Raw genomic sequence first — 14,833 nt, 5'->3', positions numbered from 1 at the left:
CGAGGTGCTTTATAGGACACGTAAGCGTCCTACTATTGCTGTTCACCAAAAAACATGTAAACCACCGCGATATTAAAGTAACTTCGTAGCTCACAACTCAAACAAAGCCTGGATCTCACATTACCACTCCACAAATTCCAGGCGTTTTATTTTTCTCTTTTTCGGGTGCATCAGATATCTTCAAATGTCTGCATGGTTTCCCTTTTTTCAGCTCCAAACATAAAAAAAAAATATAAAACAGACAAACGCACTAAAAGATATGAGGTCGTATTTAATAGTAGGCGGTTAAAACGGTTAGTATAATATAGCTAGACGAGTTTGTTTGTGGACCTAAGCCGTTTAAAGACTTTAAACCTAAGTATGAGAATTATTATATGCTCTTATTTTTCAACAATAACCTTCGTTTGTGATTTAGACAAAGATGCTGAACGTCTGTGTTCAGCTCGAATCTAATAATCCACATCAACGCATATTGAGAGATTTAACGAGGATAATACAGCCCTTATACCTTTCTTATGAATGGAAAAAGAAACTAATAAACATGATGATTTAAAATAGAGAAGATTTTATTTCTGAAAATTTCAATGAGAATAACAAAGAAAAAAAGAAGCAGTTTTTCTCGTTACAAGCCAATTGTTTTGGCGAAAAAATAACGGCGTAAAAACTCTGGCCTAAACAACAAATAAAACAATACTGGATAATTAATTATTGTATATTATGAAATATAGACAAGTGCATATATATAATATAATATATATAATATATAATATATAATATATAATATATATATATATATATATATATATATACACTATTTTATTCAGATAAGCAAAGAAATTAAATGAATGAGGTGAACGTGTATTATGAACCCACTCGCCGAATATTTCATATTTTCTAATCAACATTAGGAGCAGATCCAGGGCTCTCCTCGCTTTACCACCGTGTTATGTACACCGCCGTTATCACTTGTGTAGGCCTGTGCGTCGCAATCATCACCACCATCAACAAATTAACTCTAATGCCTGCGTGCAGCCTCGGTGTAGCGTTACACTTAAAGAGAGCCAAACACATGCGTACTGTGGCGCTTGTGGTTTCCCCCGTTTAAAATGAAATGGTGCGAGCAGTGGCGAACACCAGGAGACAACAACACATTTAACATGTGTGCAGATTGAGATTACAACTATTTGACGCAGAAAATGAACAAACAGCGATATGACGCACGAGCGTTAATATTTAAATTAATTAATTAACAAATGTTAACCATTTGATGAATTTTAAAACAAAATGGCACATGTGCAATACACTGAAAATATGGATTCGTCGCCACATTAATACAGTGAGAATTGTGTGCATATTACGGGAATGCGCTAATAATCTCAACGTGGATTCCCACAAATTACGCATGAACGTCCACAAGCCCAACTCCACATTGCAGATCACGTCTACAAAAAGCGGCAACCTTGAGTTCGCACACATCACGCTGCGTGTTTTTATTTTATTACCAGCATATAAAGTGAGAGCTTGGCCAACACCCCACAAGGCCACAGGCGATCCAACGCACAGGAATACTCGCCGCTCTGCTCTTACTATTGCATTTAGAAGAGAAGCAAAGAAAAACAAAAAAAGAGGCACAAGCTGTCCATAATGTGCATCCTGGTTGTAAGCTATCACTTCACTGATAGTTGCACTTTATTTGTCCAACAGACATCAAACAAGCCGAGGGGAGGGGTGTGGGGGGGAAAGGAGCCTATTTGTGCACTAAAAGTTAGAATAGACAAACACCTTCACAGGGGGAGAAGACGCCACTATGCCAATGGCTCTCAGGCTGTAAACCTAAATCAGGGTGTGTTTTCACCCAGTTTACCGCAGGGGCTATTCACTTCTTTTGCCTCTGCAGATAACAGCCTGTCTGGCGGATCTATATATCGCCATAAAGCCCTTCCTCTCCTTTTGTCTGAGCCACTATTGCGCAGCGGAAGCATCCGGTCTCGTTGCCCACGGAGGTCGCTGTTGCCCCATTCACCTTCCCCTTCCCCTCCACTGCAGTGGTCGTAACCGAGGCCTTGTCTGGCGTGTCTGCGTCACTACTACTCACGGAAAACACTCACGGCTTAACCCTTAATCCCAAGTCCACGACGCATACTGCAGCTCGGCTTTGATCACGGGAAAATGCGGCGCACATGCCCGCGCGGGCTTATTTTAACGACGAAACACAAGTGGAGAAGTCCAAAGGAAAACATTGCAGGAGACAGGTTAAGAATATGGGCTACACACCAGCCAGCCAACCCCTCCCCGGTTTCTAGAGAGGAGGTTGAGAACACGCTTCCAAAAAAACACCTCTCCACAACGTGCATCACATCCCAGCATCTGTATGTCCCCGCTGTGCTGTCCTTTTTGGTGTCGATGTGTGGAACTGGGGCAATTAAGACAGTATCATGTTGCAGAGTTAGAAATGGACCCCAACAACATGAAACTACCTAAACCACTCGACAGTCGATCCGGGCCCTCCGAGGGAAACACAATCAGCGAATTCGTAATGCAGCGTGGTCGTCGGTCCCGTCATCAAGTGTCCACAACAAGAAGAGGAAAAAAAAGGAAAAAATCGCCTGTATTGAGGGAAGTACAACTGTTGTTCACAGTGTAGCATGGCGCAACAAGGCGCAAACTGGACAAATGCACAATGATAGAGTGGACTCACCCGATCCTCGAGATGTTATTCCCAGTATTCCGAAACTAAAGCAGAAGGCAACATTTTAGATCCACAGTATGTGTGTGCAGTTCTAGCCGAGAGCCGGGCCTCCTCTCCGTCTGCAAGGCTCTCCCACGACTGAAGCTGCTCTAAGAGGAGAGGGAGAAACCTCATATACCAGCCAGTCATAAAACTCTACAATAGCCGGCTGGGCATGCAGCTAGACGGCTTATAGCCTAATATCTTAATTATTTCCGATGGCCATTACATTAGCCTCTAGGAACATTTGGTAGCCGGCTCACAAACAACACTAGTGACTCTCCAGACCAGTACATGGATTTAAGACCAAACATTTTTTTTCCTGCTAATGTAGAATACACTTTCAAAAAATATAAACCCAGGGCACAAAACATACAGGCAGCTACTCTTCAATGCGAGCTGATAATTTATTAAGCATTACACAAAAACACAAGTCCATATGTACACAAATATACAATAAAAACATTCCTACTTCAATTTGCGCGCTTTTTTTCGTGTAAAACGTCCTCAGCGTGATTAAAGTTTCAACTCATACATTTAGCTCATACATAGGCCTATACGATGGGAGACTACATCTAATGGTCAAAAGGTGAATTATTCTTCCCTTGGTGATACATGGGTATTATATCCCATTGGCTTAAAATGGGGCTTTAAAAAGAAATTAAATCGTGGTAACTTTATATCATGCAATTCCAGTTAAAATAAAGATAAATGCGTTTGTTCGAGTATTTTCGAGAAAAAAATATTGGTCAGCGGTGAAGAGGGAAGAGGGCATTTTAAGCCACCTTTTAGGGCACAATGTGATTTTTATTTTTTTATTTTTTTAAATTTAACTCCACTGACGACACTATCCAAACATACGACAGAAACAGGTCGATAATACAAAAAATCAAAACATCGGGAAACAATCAAATAGAACTCATTACATTCATTTTTCCAACCTATTTTTCTTATTCTCAGTAGCTCACAGAGGACGATACATCGACTTAAGCGTGTCTGGAAATAAACCACAGTGAAATGAGTCATAATGTGGACAGAGTGGTGAGGAGACGGGAGGGGGGGGGGGGCATTGATTTCACCACTTATCTTCTATTTCAACGTGATCACCTTGTTCATCATGAAAATCCGTAGTTTGAGGTGAGCTCCCGGATCCTGTTCTCACGCGTCATTTTCTTCAGTTTCATCCTGCGGTTCTGGAACCAGATTTTAACCTGTCTGTCCGTCAGGTGGACGCCTTTACTGATCTCTAGGCGGCGCTCTCGGGTCAGGTACATGTTGAAGAGGAACTCCTTCTCCAGCTCCAGTGTCTGATGCTTGGTGTATGGACAGCGTTTCTTCCGGCCGCTTTTTGCTGTCAGCCAGTTGGCCGTGCTTTCACTTTTTGCGTCTCCTACAGAAAGTGGCAGATACATGGTTTTACGTATTGAGGTGTGTGTGTGTGTGTGTGTGTGTGTGTGTGTGTGTGTGTGTGTGTGTGTGTGTGTGTGTGTGTGTGTGTGTGTGTGTGCGTGTGTGTGATGCGTAAAGTATGGCTCCTTTGTTCAGACATGTTTCATTTAAGAGTTGTAACGCGAGTAATAGATTGAAAATATGAGCTGCAGTGAATAATCGTGAAACCAACATTGTGTCACGCAGCGTGAAATGATACAAAGACATTACGGTTCAGAATTTTAAAAAAAAGCCTACAAGAATATGCGTATAGGCCTATTTACTAGTAGATTTTACGCAGCGCCTACAAAATACTGGCTAAGGCTATACGAAGTTAAAATTCTCTAATGTTGCATTTACACAGAATAATTGCGTAATATTCCATAACAGCGGAGAGTAGGAGATAATTAACACAAATCTAGTTGATTGTTATTCTGATTGACCTGATTATTTTTTCTCAATTTTACGCATAATCTTTCGGGGCGTATTCGTGCAGTTCTACATCATAATGTACTCAAATGGCCCAGACGATCATATCTACAGGCAAGCTTCCCGTAATCCTGTCTCGACTTGATTCAACCGACTCTCGCCAGCTACACAGAACTTCACAGGTGCCACCGGAATGGCTGACTCTACCTGCGCAGCATGCAAACAAAACAACAACGCCAGGACCACACCTATGCTGGAGCTGTGCTTACCTTTGGTGGTCTTTGCCGGTCTCGCTTTCTCCGGCTCTTCCGTCTCGTCGGCTGACGAGCCTTCTGCATCCGAGGACTCGCGTGCCTCCTCGGTCCCCGGTGCAGCGCGAGGCTGCGGGTCTACGTTTCCCGAGGACACGGGCTCCTCCTCGGTGTTCCTGCCTTCCTGCGCCGTGGCGGGAGCAGTTGGTGGCGTGTGGAAACGAGCAGGAGCAATGGGGTGTAAGCCAAAATGAGAATGGGAAGGGTTCGGCTGGGGGCCGCTGGTGTTGTAAAGTTTATGAGAATGTGCGTGCGTCTGAGACAAGCGGAAGTAGCCCGGCACAGGCACTGAGCCCCCGCCGCCATCGGTAAGTGTACAAGAACTCGTGCCTTGGCCGCCTGCTGTTAACCTCGAATATGTCAGATCTTCGGCGGTGGAGGCTTTGGGGCACTTCGGCTGCTCATACAGGCAGTAGTTGCTCTCTTCCTTGATATTCTGCGGGAAAGAGCAGGGTGCGACCTGGGGACCCACCGGGTGCTCTTGGTCCATTCGACATGACCTCTGCGCGTCCATCCACATCTCCATGCTGGACATGTATGCGCCGGAGGCGGACACCATGTTCGGGGGACCCACGTCGCTCCGCTTGCCCATACCTGGGAAGAATCCATAGTTGTGTAGTCCATAAGGCACTTCTGTAGCGGCGCTATGAGGCACGCACACCGCGCTCCCGGCGTAGTGACCTCCGCCGCTCTCGGTGCGGCCACTGATCAGAGAATCCACTAAAAACGCATTTCCTGACGGACTGTCGGAACATGACATTATTGTGGTGTATTTTGGCGAAGGGAGAAGATAGCCCTTTCTGGCTGACATTTCTTGTGCAAAACATGCTGGATATGATTAGAGGCACCCCCTTCTCCGCCGTGCGGGCTGTGAAACCAATGGAAAGGCTGGAACATGTGCAGTCCCGCCCACTCCGTGGCTACGTAGCAGCCGGAGCGACATCCATCATGGAGCTGAGACAGAACGAAGGCAGCAGAGCAATCAGTGTGTTCCCTCACCTCGCCTTAATGCACCACGACTACCCCCGTAGAAGGGGCGAGGTCCAGCACCATTCAAAGTTATTTAAAACAAATAATAATGGATACATATTTACTAAAAAAAGTAGTCCCTTCATTCTTTAAAGAGGCTTTGAAATCCCTCAGGACATGTCTAAAGCACTGATTGTCACATGCAAATCAAGCGTTCCCACAAAGCTTAATAATAGGTGAAAGGTATGCGATTTAGAAAACCTCAAACACAGTGAGAGTCGTGGAGGGGAAAACTAAAATACAAAGATATGGTCTTATGGTGACAAATCAAGTTGAAGTACATTGAGCTGCAGAAGCCAAACGATGGCACGCAATAAGAAAGCAACGGGAATAAGAGCTAATACTGTGTTTTAACTACAATTCGCCTTCAGCGAAATGACGTGGCAGAAACAAAAATGCCTTTTTGGTGCATCCTTTAGCTTCAAGACCGTCTGAGCTCTGACGCACTAAAAGCAAAGGTGTTCCGCCTATTAATGCCTGGAGATGGGGTGTAATGTCAAACAGGCTTTTTTCTTTACTTTACTATTTACAGAAGTGTGTGTGTGTGTGTGTGTGTGTGTGTGTGTGTGTGTGTGTGTGCACTTCATCGTTGCCCTTGCTTTAAGCTATATGTCTATTTTCTGTCTAAGTACACTGTAAGAAATAATTTAAAAAAACACCCAAAAAACTGTAAAATTGTGTGTGTGTTCATATCTGCAGTCACTAGAGCGGATTCCGATTTTTGCCTTTCGTTGATCTATTTTTCCATTGAGAAAGACTAAAGAAATGAGTAACACTGCCAGAGCTTAACCGTTTGGTTTTAGTCTAATATTACAAACATAACTGGTTTAAATTAAGACTTTGGACAAATATTGCTTAATGTGTAATACATTAAGAACAAAGATATTGCCGTGCGTAACCAGCGGCATTTAAATGTGTTATTAAAAGTAAAAAAAAAAAATGTTTAACGAAAAATAACGAAAAAAATACGTAAGGAATAATTGTGAATATTTGCAAATTTACAGCAACATTGAAAATAGAATGCCTAAAAGCGTCATGTAACAGCATGCAGGATCAGAGCTTATTAACCACTGCATGGTTTTCTATTCGTCATCTATAAAACTACTGCAGATATCATTTTACAATTCACAAGACAAGGAAGTATTTATCATACATCCATTTGAAATTAGTTTTAGTATTAATAATGGTTATATTTCTGTGTTTTATTTCCTTCAATGAAGTATATGGACACGAGTTCACGTGTAAAGATAGTCATTACGCACCAACGTGCGTGGACTTTCGTTCAATGGTTAAATGAACAATGATAATCAGAAAAGTGTATAAAAGCTCCCAAAAATTATTCCAAAGTGTCACTTTCACAAATTAAATGTTTTATATTGAGCACAATATATTGATCACGCTGTTGGGCGGGGGGGAAAGGCACAATGTGCCTCAGCCAAGCAGACAGAAAGTAGTCATCCTGTCGGTCCAATTTGGGGCAATAAGGGCAACAATAAAACTCTCCTTCCATCTCGTAGTGTCCTTGGCCATGTGCACTCTATTGCTCTCTCCAGGTTGAAGTTAATCTCGGCCAGCTTTGCCATTACCAGGCCCAGGTGGCCGCGAGCCCCCCGGCTTTGTTTGCAGCCTGTTGTACCGAAATGAGGAAATTTGGGTGAAATTCATAAATTGAGCCCATTTAGGTTTTTCAAACGCTCCGTCATTGACAGCTCATTTATGTACACTGGCTCAGATATTTAATGCGTCGACGGTGAACATTTGTCAATCGCCGCTGCGCCAAACGATCATATTTCACAGGACTTATGACTTAAAGTTGCCTGAATTGTTATGTATGTGTGTATCAATATAACGCACTTGTTATTTGTTTTTAAACACGTTGTACGAACACGAAAAGATCATTTTCTGCTGTGCGGGACTTTTATAAGACAAAAAAGGCCGTACGGCGAGCATTTGCGTCCGTTTACAGAATTCCCTTAAACCATAAAATAAAGTTGACCTACTAAATTAAAACAAACTAAGAGCAATAGGTCCAAAGGCCGTGTACTCTTCACCGCAGTGGCCGGCTCCTTATGGGACATATGAGCCGGTAAGGGAACTAAATACATCAATTAATTTTGTGTGCCAAGAATTAAATTGTTCTGCCCCACACACACACAAACACACACACACACACACACACACACACACACACACACACACACACACACACACACACACACACACTCCGTAGTGTTGTATAGGCATGCGGGACTATCGATACCTTTGTGTTACAGTTATTAATTGTACCTATTAAATCTTCATTTTCACAGCTGCCCGACTATTATATCCTCAAAACATTTCACTCTGACCACTGGCTTTGATCCGACCCATATAATCGTGGCCGAAGAGGCCGTTTGAGTCGTATCATGTTCGTCCCGAGTGCAGTTATGAACAATAATGCGGCGTTTTATTACATCCAGCGGAAGCATTTATTTTTCACGAGAGACAAAGGAGAAAGGAGTCTCGGTCGACGCGCATTAAGGGTCCGGAATAGCCACTCGCCACTCCGCCTGACACCGAATCACCTCCGCGCAGCTCTGTATCAATGACAGGAAGGAAAAAGGAGACGCGGTGGGTGCCCTATCGCAATCGCATCGACTTCTCTAATGGCAGCTTGTATCCACTTGGCACGCACAGAGAATAATGTGTTTTTGGCTTCGAGGACGAGGAATGAGCGTGATAATCCAGCTGCTGCGGTTTAAAGATGAGCTGGAGCCCATTAAGCACGAGAACTATGTGACAAATGAAATCAATTGTTTTCTATCCAGCACCCGCTGCATACTGTTGTGTGGTTAAAATAAATAAATATATATATATATAAAATTATAATAAGGGCGGACTTTCCCTCCCAAATCCAAAACATTTGTGGTACGACTGGACGGCCTTGCAGATCTCTGCAGGTACGAGCCGGCCATGCTATACTTCAACCATTAAAAAGCTCGAGCTCAGCAAAATGAATAGCACATGCAGCATGAAGGCTTGGCGCAGATGTGTTGCCTTATTAGGGCCCCCAGGAAGACTCTCTACCGCACGGCCTGGTGAGCAGTAAAGAAATGTGGAGACTAAACCCCAAAAGGGCTCCCCGTTTCTAAGCAGGCGTCCCGTGCGAACAGAGGAGTCTTTGGGTTTCTATCCTCGCAACAGAGCAAACTATTCAAGCTCCAGGCTGCACTGGCAACTACTTTTACCTGCTCGCATTCGCGTTGAGCTTGGAGACGAACAGAGTCCACGGCCGTGACATTGGTCCCAACAGCACCGCCCGGTGGTGGAGGAGAGGCTAAACCGGAGAGCAGCCGTCGCCACTGAACTGATTCGAGGTGGAGAAAGCACGCGAGGGAGGAAGCCTCTCAAATGAAGTCGCCGCAGCAAAGAGGCAGGCAGGCAGGCTTTTCCTATCCGTCCTCTCCCTGCCGTCGCTCTCGCCTCCTTGGTAACAGTTAATAACCTTGGTTCTCAGACGGTTTATTGCACTGCACTCCAATTGTACAAATGCCCCAGACTCAGACAGCTTTTATGGCCGCGTTGCTGCGGCAACGGGGAGGATGTCCCGTAATTAGGGACGGAATTCCAGCGCGCAGTAAAGGATGCGCAAGGCCGGACTATGGCAGAGAGAGGCAACCATAAACTTCAGCCTCTCTCGCCGCGTTTATGGCCCTTTTGACTGTCATATATGAACGCCAATGCGCTGCGGCTAGCTCCCATAAACAGAGTGATAACAACAGCAAACATGGCGACCCTAGCCAAAAGAAGACTGCTGTTGGAACAGTGTTTCCAAAGCAAACGAGCGAAATGACAGCTTGCAAACAAATACAAACTACAGAGAAAGACAGGGAGAGAGGGAGAGGGAGAATATTTAGAAACTAATGGAAAACAAAGTTTACATGACGAAATACTAAATGTTTGGTAACAATACATGTTATGGGGATAGATAAAAGGTGGATGTGTAAGATATCCGCAGTGATCGGAAGACAAAGAAACCGTTCAGGTGGAAAGCAAGAGTTGCAAAAATATCTTATGGAGCTTAATATATCGAGAGAAAGGGTTAAAGACAATTGCAAAGCCCAAAAGCGCAATTTTAGGAGAATAGCAATTACATTTCCATCTTTATTTGATCCGTTTTAGTCCATAATTAAAGATGTAATGTTTGAAACATTTTATAAGAATCGACAGCTTCATTTATTTAATGTGTTACTGTATTACCTTTGATTTCAAAGACATAAACGCACGTTTAGTTTGCGTTGTGTCAGTGCCACAGTCATGTTGGACGTGTCATATATTGCATGTGAGCTCTCAGACCTGCTGCACCTCAGGCTTTTTTTTTTATTATTATTTGCACCAAATCATGGGACCTGCTTGACAGCCAGCTAAGCGTGATTTGAATGCGTCGCGTGCGTAAAATGTTTGCGTAAAATGTTTGCGTAAAATGTTTAACATCAGGGCGTTTTTATTGACCAAAAATTTAAAAAATCTTGTAGGAAAACAAACTTGACCACGCAGAATTTTTTTTCAATGATCTTTTCATTTGTTTTGTTTTATTTGGAAATATAGTATAATACACAATTGGCCATACCAAGCAATTGATTCAATGCGATGACCCTGACCCGCCTTGTCCCGGCAGCACACTTGAAATTGTTTTAATCTCCTTTAGACTGCAAGTACCAAAGCATCACGAGTCACGAAAAAAATATTCTGTTATGCGTATCAATATCAGACCCAAGAGGCCCGGCTGCATATATACCTGTGTGAATATGTTGGGCGTGTACCTCAGTGCAACTCAGCTTATCTCTCTGGTTTTGGCCTGCATTATCAATACTCCACTGATAGTCTCCAAAAAATCGAAAAAAGGACAACGTGGATTTGGATGTTGAAAGATACGCAAAATATAAATACGCACAGCCCTCATTCTGCAGGCTGTGTAGGAAAGACAACAGCTCGTTTGGAGGTTAGCCCAGACTGAACATGGGATCTGGAATCCCAATAGCCTGCTTGTAATAATGATCTTCGACTTGGTACGCCGTGGCAATAAAGGAGATGGTAAACAAGTGGCTACAAAATAAATAAGCACACAAAAACAGAAACACATTACATTCTCATCCGCTCGGACTCATTATTTGGTCACACCAATATATATTCAGTCATTAAGTCACGTAAGTCGCCGTCCTCCCAAATCCAACACTTTTTTTTTCTGATTTAAGAAAAAAACAGCAATAAAGAACAAATATTTTGATTACAAAATACACTGGCTCAGTCAATTAGGGACTGAATATCCGCCCGTGTGAAAAGGGGAATAAACAAGGCGTCTGTGAGTCACAATTATATTAACATGGGCCCTCGCAAGAGGACAAAAATCCATTTCTACATTTTCCTCAAAACAGAGTCTGAAGAGTGAAATCAAAGTCCACAGACTGTCTTGATTCATGCTCACTCGGCGGGTAATTCAGATCGCGGGATAGTGTTGTCCTCGAACTTGAAATTAACCATTGAGCAGTGCTGCTGCTGCTGCTGCTGTCGCGGCCATTGTGGTACACAATGTACACTGGGAGAGTCACAGCCGGAGAGCCAGTCTGTCTGTAAACGCAGCCAGTCCCACAGCGGAGGACTGGGAGGAGGGGGGGTGGTGGAGCCGGGACCGGTGCCGTTCTGGCCCCTAAAGCAGCGGATTGGACGTATAATACTGTAATCTATCCCTGTTCAGTTTCTTCTCCTTCATGCGACGGTTCTGAAACCAAATCTTCACTTGTCGGTCGGTGAGGTTGAGCATCCGAGAGAGTTGCAGGCGTTTCTCCTTGTTAATGTACACGCTGAAAAAGAATTCTCGTTCAAGTTCTCTGATCTGATATTTGGAATAAGGGCACCTTTTCTTACGGGTCCTCTGTCCATCTGTAAGGCACAAAAAAAAGAAAGTGGACCGGTCACAGAAATTAGAAACATTTCAAATTGGTCATGACTATGTTACAAAAAAAAAAGAAAAAAGATTTATACGCCCTGGATATTGCCAAGATTACGCATGAGTGGATTTCCTCTAGAATACATAAAGAATGTTTCACGGATCAACATTTCAGGTGTCATATATTTGAGGTGATATTACTGGAAGGATTACAACAACTATTCGTGCTGGTTCGCTAAACAATACATGTGGGCTTTAACCTTTCTCTAGCAAAACAATAACCTCGCTTTTAAAACAGACGCAACTAAGCAACAGGAAAATACGCGCGTGTTGCATTAAACAGCTTTTACAGCAGTAATAGTTGTTGTTGGAGTTGCCGTTTATAGTAGTTTTATAGAACACAAAGGGGGGGAAACGCACAATTGGGAACACAGAGAGTCCATGATGACTTTAACACGAGAGCTCATGTGTGCTAAACCTTAAACCAGAGCCACAGCCCTCATTACATGCAAGTGCTCCTTTTACGCGAAGAAACCGTGAAACAGGCGCGTTTAGAAGTACGTGGAAGTCGCGCAGGTTTGAAGGAGAATTCACGTTCATAACTGGGTGCTTTTTTTTGTTTTTGTTGTTGTTGGAAACGTCAGGGAGTGTTGCTGAAAAACCACCGGCCTCATGTCTTTCACGGCCAATTTCAATTCCAAACACGTGATCCTGCAGTTTATAACAAAGTTTTGTTGGGGGTGGGGGGTCTACAGGCCCTCTATAAACCTTATATGCTTATAAAACAGCATATAAAAATGTTAACAGCAGCGCGCAAGATTGCAAACTTTCTCTCATAACCGAGCCGCTGACTTTAATACGTACTGCTGCTGCTGGATTTCTCCTCATTGTTGCCGGAAGATAACTGCGGGCTGCTCGCCTCATCGCGCGGCTCCTTCTCCTCGGCGTCCCCGCACGACGGCGCGTCCTCTGGCGCAGAGCTGGGCTGCTTGGGCGCCGTTTTGTCCCCCGAGTAGCCGTTTGTGGAGGAGCTCTCCGACGCGTTGCCGTACGCCGTTTCGTAAAACTGGTCGAAGACTTGTGGCAGAACGCCATTTCTGCCCACGTTCCCGTAGAAATTGGAGGCAGCCGAGGCGGCGCTGGCGTGGTGATGGTGGTGGTGGTGGTGGTACGCGGCGGCGGCGGCTGCGGGGCTGTTTTTACCAAACATGTCCCCCACGACGGCGGTTTGAGCCGAGAGACAGTCCCGGTGCACCATGTCCTCCGCGGTGGGGTAGCCATGGGGCAAGTTCCCCCGGTGCGGCCATTTACCGGACGCTTCAATGGCCGCATAGTCCCTGAACGTCACCTCTCTGACGGGTTGGACCTGCGGCAGGTTAGAGGAGTAGGAGTATGTCATGGGGCGGGTGGATGGGGTCTGGGATAAAAACGAGGGAAGACCGGAAAAATCTGCCCCCGCCGACACGTAATAAGTGCAGCTGGGCAAATACATGTTCGAACCGACGGGCACCCTTTCGTCAAAATCCATCATCGTAGTTCACACTCTGCTACAACCCTATGTTGGAGTTTGATTCCTCTATAGCCGCCCTGAACATGGCTCTATGGAGCGCCGTGCCTCTTGCCTCTTTGAAGCAGGTTCGCTAAGCAGAAATTTGGAGACGTAGGCTGACGTGGAGAGCCATCTCCATCCACTCTATGGAAGAGGAGGTCACGTGACCACGCGGTAGAAATTGACAGATTTTCAGGCTGTGTGTGTGCGTGTGTGTGAGGAAGAGAGAGAGAGAGGAGGGAGGGAGAGAGAGAGCCTGCGCGAGTGTGTGTGTGTGTGTGTGTGTGTGTGTGTGTGTGTGTGTGTGTGTGTGTGTGTGTGTGTGTGAGAGAGAGGCTGCCTGTGTGTGTAGGAGTGTTGGAGACATGACTGTGTCCTCGCGCTTGGCATCGGTGGTTTATCGCCATGTTGTATTAAAAGATGAATTCCTTAACGTGGAACGAAGTCAAGAGGAAAGCAATAATTGGACGCTGAGTGTTGAGAGATGAGGGATTCCAATCGAAGCTTCATCCAAAATATCAAAATCAAATTCACAGATGTGCTGTGCTTTTCCACTCTGACCTGGAAAAATAGATTTGTGCGTTTGAGCTTTTCTAATTTCCCTCGTTTTTTAATCATGTAAAAAAAAAAAAGGATTTTTCAAACCCTATCTGACAACATCTACTAAACCAGCATGACTGTGCATAGGTAACATTGACCTGGATTGGAGGAAGGAGGAGAAAAAACGAGCAGCTTCTCTCTAAAGTCTGCTTTTAGAAACCTCTTAGTCATCATCATTTGTTGGTTTTACAACACAGCATTTGGCTCAGTGAGCATTTGGTTATCAGGGTCATGTTCAAAGTAGCGGCTAATGTTTCAACTGGCTACAGCCTTGTGTTAGTACCAGTAGCCCGTGACAAACACCAAACTGAACTGTTGACTAAATAAATACAGGACACGGTCTTCACATTTATTGTGAAGAGAATGCACATTTAAGGGTAAAACTAAAATTGCCATTTTGTTAGTCGTTCCAAACTCACAAGAATAAACAGATATTTTAAATTGTCGCGTTGGGTATATTTTTGCAGTATTTTGTGTAATTACTCGTAACGGAACAAGATGATAGACTTCTCGGCAAAGCCAGAGGCTCACTCAATCGGCATTAAAACGTCTGCTTCAATTACCTATTTAGAAAACTACAATATTGTATTATTTGCAGTATCTTTGTTTTACTGCTCTGGTTTGTCTCAGGGATATTGAATAGATCCGGTACAGCTCCAAAAAGACGCAAAATTCGGGCCCGCTCCACTTTTACGCACAACTATTTCTTGATGTTTTGGTGCAAATATTCATTCAAATGCGTGTTTTCCCAGTTTTAAGACAAACTCCAGAAAGACACTTGTGTTTTTGATGAATAATAATTTCCATCAGATCACCATTTTGTTCTATTTATT

General features: G+C 44.1%; 2 protein-coding genes across 2 annotated transcripts; both read right to left on the bottom strand.

Annotated features, from left to right (window-relative positions):
• Positions 1-3,128: 3,128 nt before the first annotated feature.
• LOC311028279 (homeobox protein Hox-A10a-like) lies at positions 3,129-5,916 on the bottom strand. Its single transcript, XM_084032735.1, has 2 exons — positions 4,855-5,916; positions 3,129-4,118 (listed from the first exon to the last, which is right to left on the bottom strand). Exons 1-2 carry the CDS (start codon positions 5,705-5,707, stop codon positions 3,844-3,846), a joined length of 1,128 nt encoding a protein of 375 aa, XP_083888861.1. The 5' UTR covers positions 5,708-5,916; the 3' UTR covers positions 3,129-3,843.
• A 4,446-nt stretch (positions 5,917-10,362) lies between these two features.
• hoxa11a (homeobox A11a) lies at positions 10,363-13,554 on the bottom strand. The gene is made up of 2 exons (XM_084031733.1): positions 12,716-13,554; positions 10,363-11,844 (listed from the first exon to the last, which is right to left on the bottom strand). The coding sequence occupies exons 1-2, from the start codon at positions 13,380-13,382 to the stop codon at positions 11,612-11,614; spliced, it is 900 nt and encodes a 299-aa protein (XP_083887859.1). The 5' UTR covers positions 13,383-13,554; the 3' UTR covers positions 10,363-11,611.
• Positions 13,555-14,833: the final 1,279 nt, after the last annotated feature.

Source organism: Eutrigla gurnardus, assembly GCF_963514095.1.
Source record: "Eutrigla gurnardus genome assembly, chromosome: 17".
Taxonomy (NCBI): Eukaryota; Metazoa; Chordata; class Actinopteri; order Perciformes; family Triglidae; genus Eutrigla; species Eutrigla gurnardus.
The sequence above is the reverse complement of the archived record's forward strand: the minus strand, read 5'-3'. Positions and strand labels throughout refer to the sequence as shown.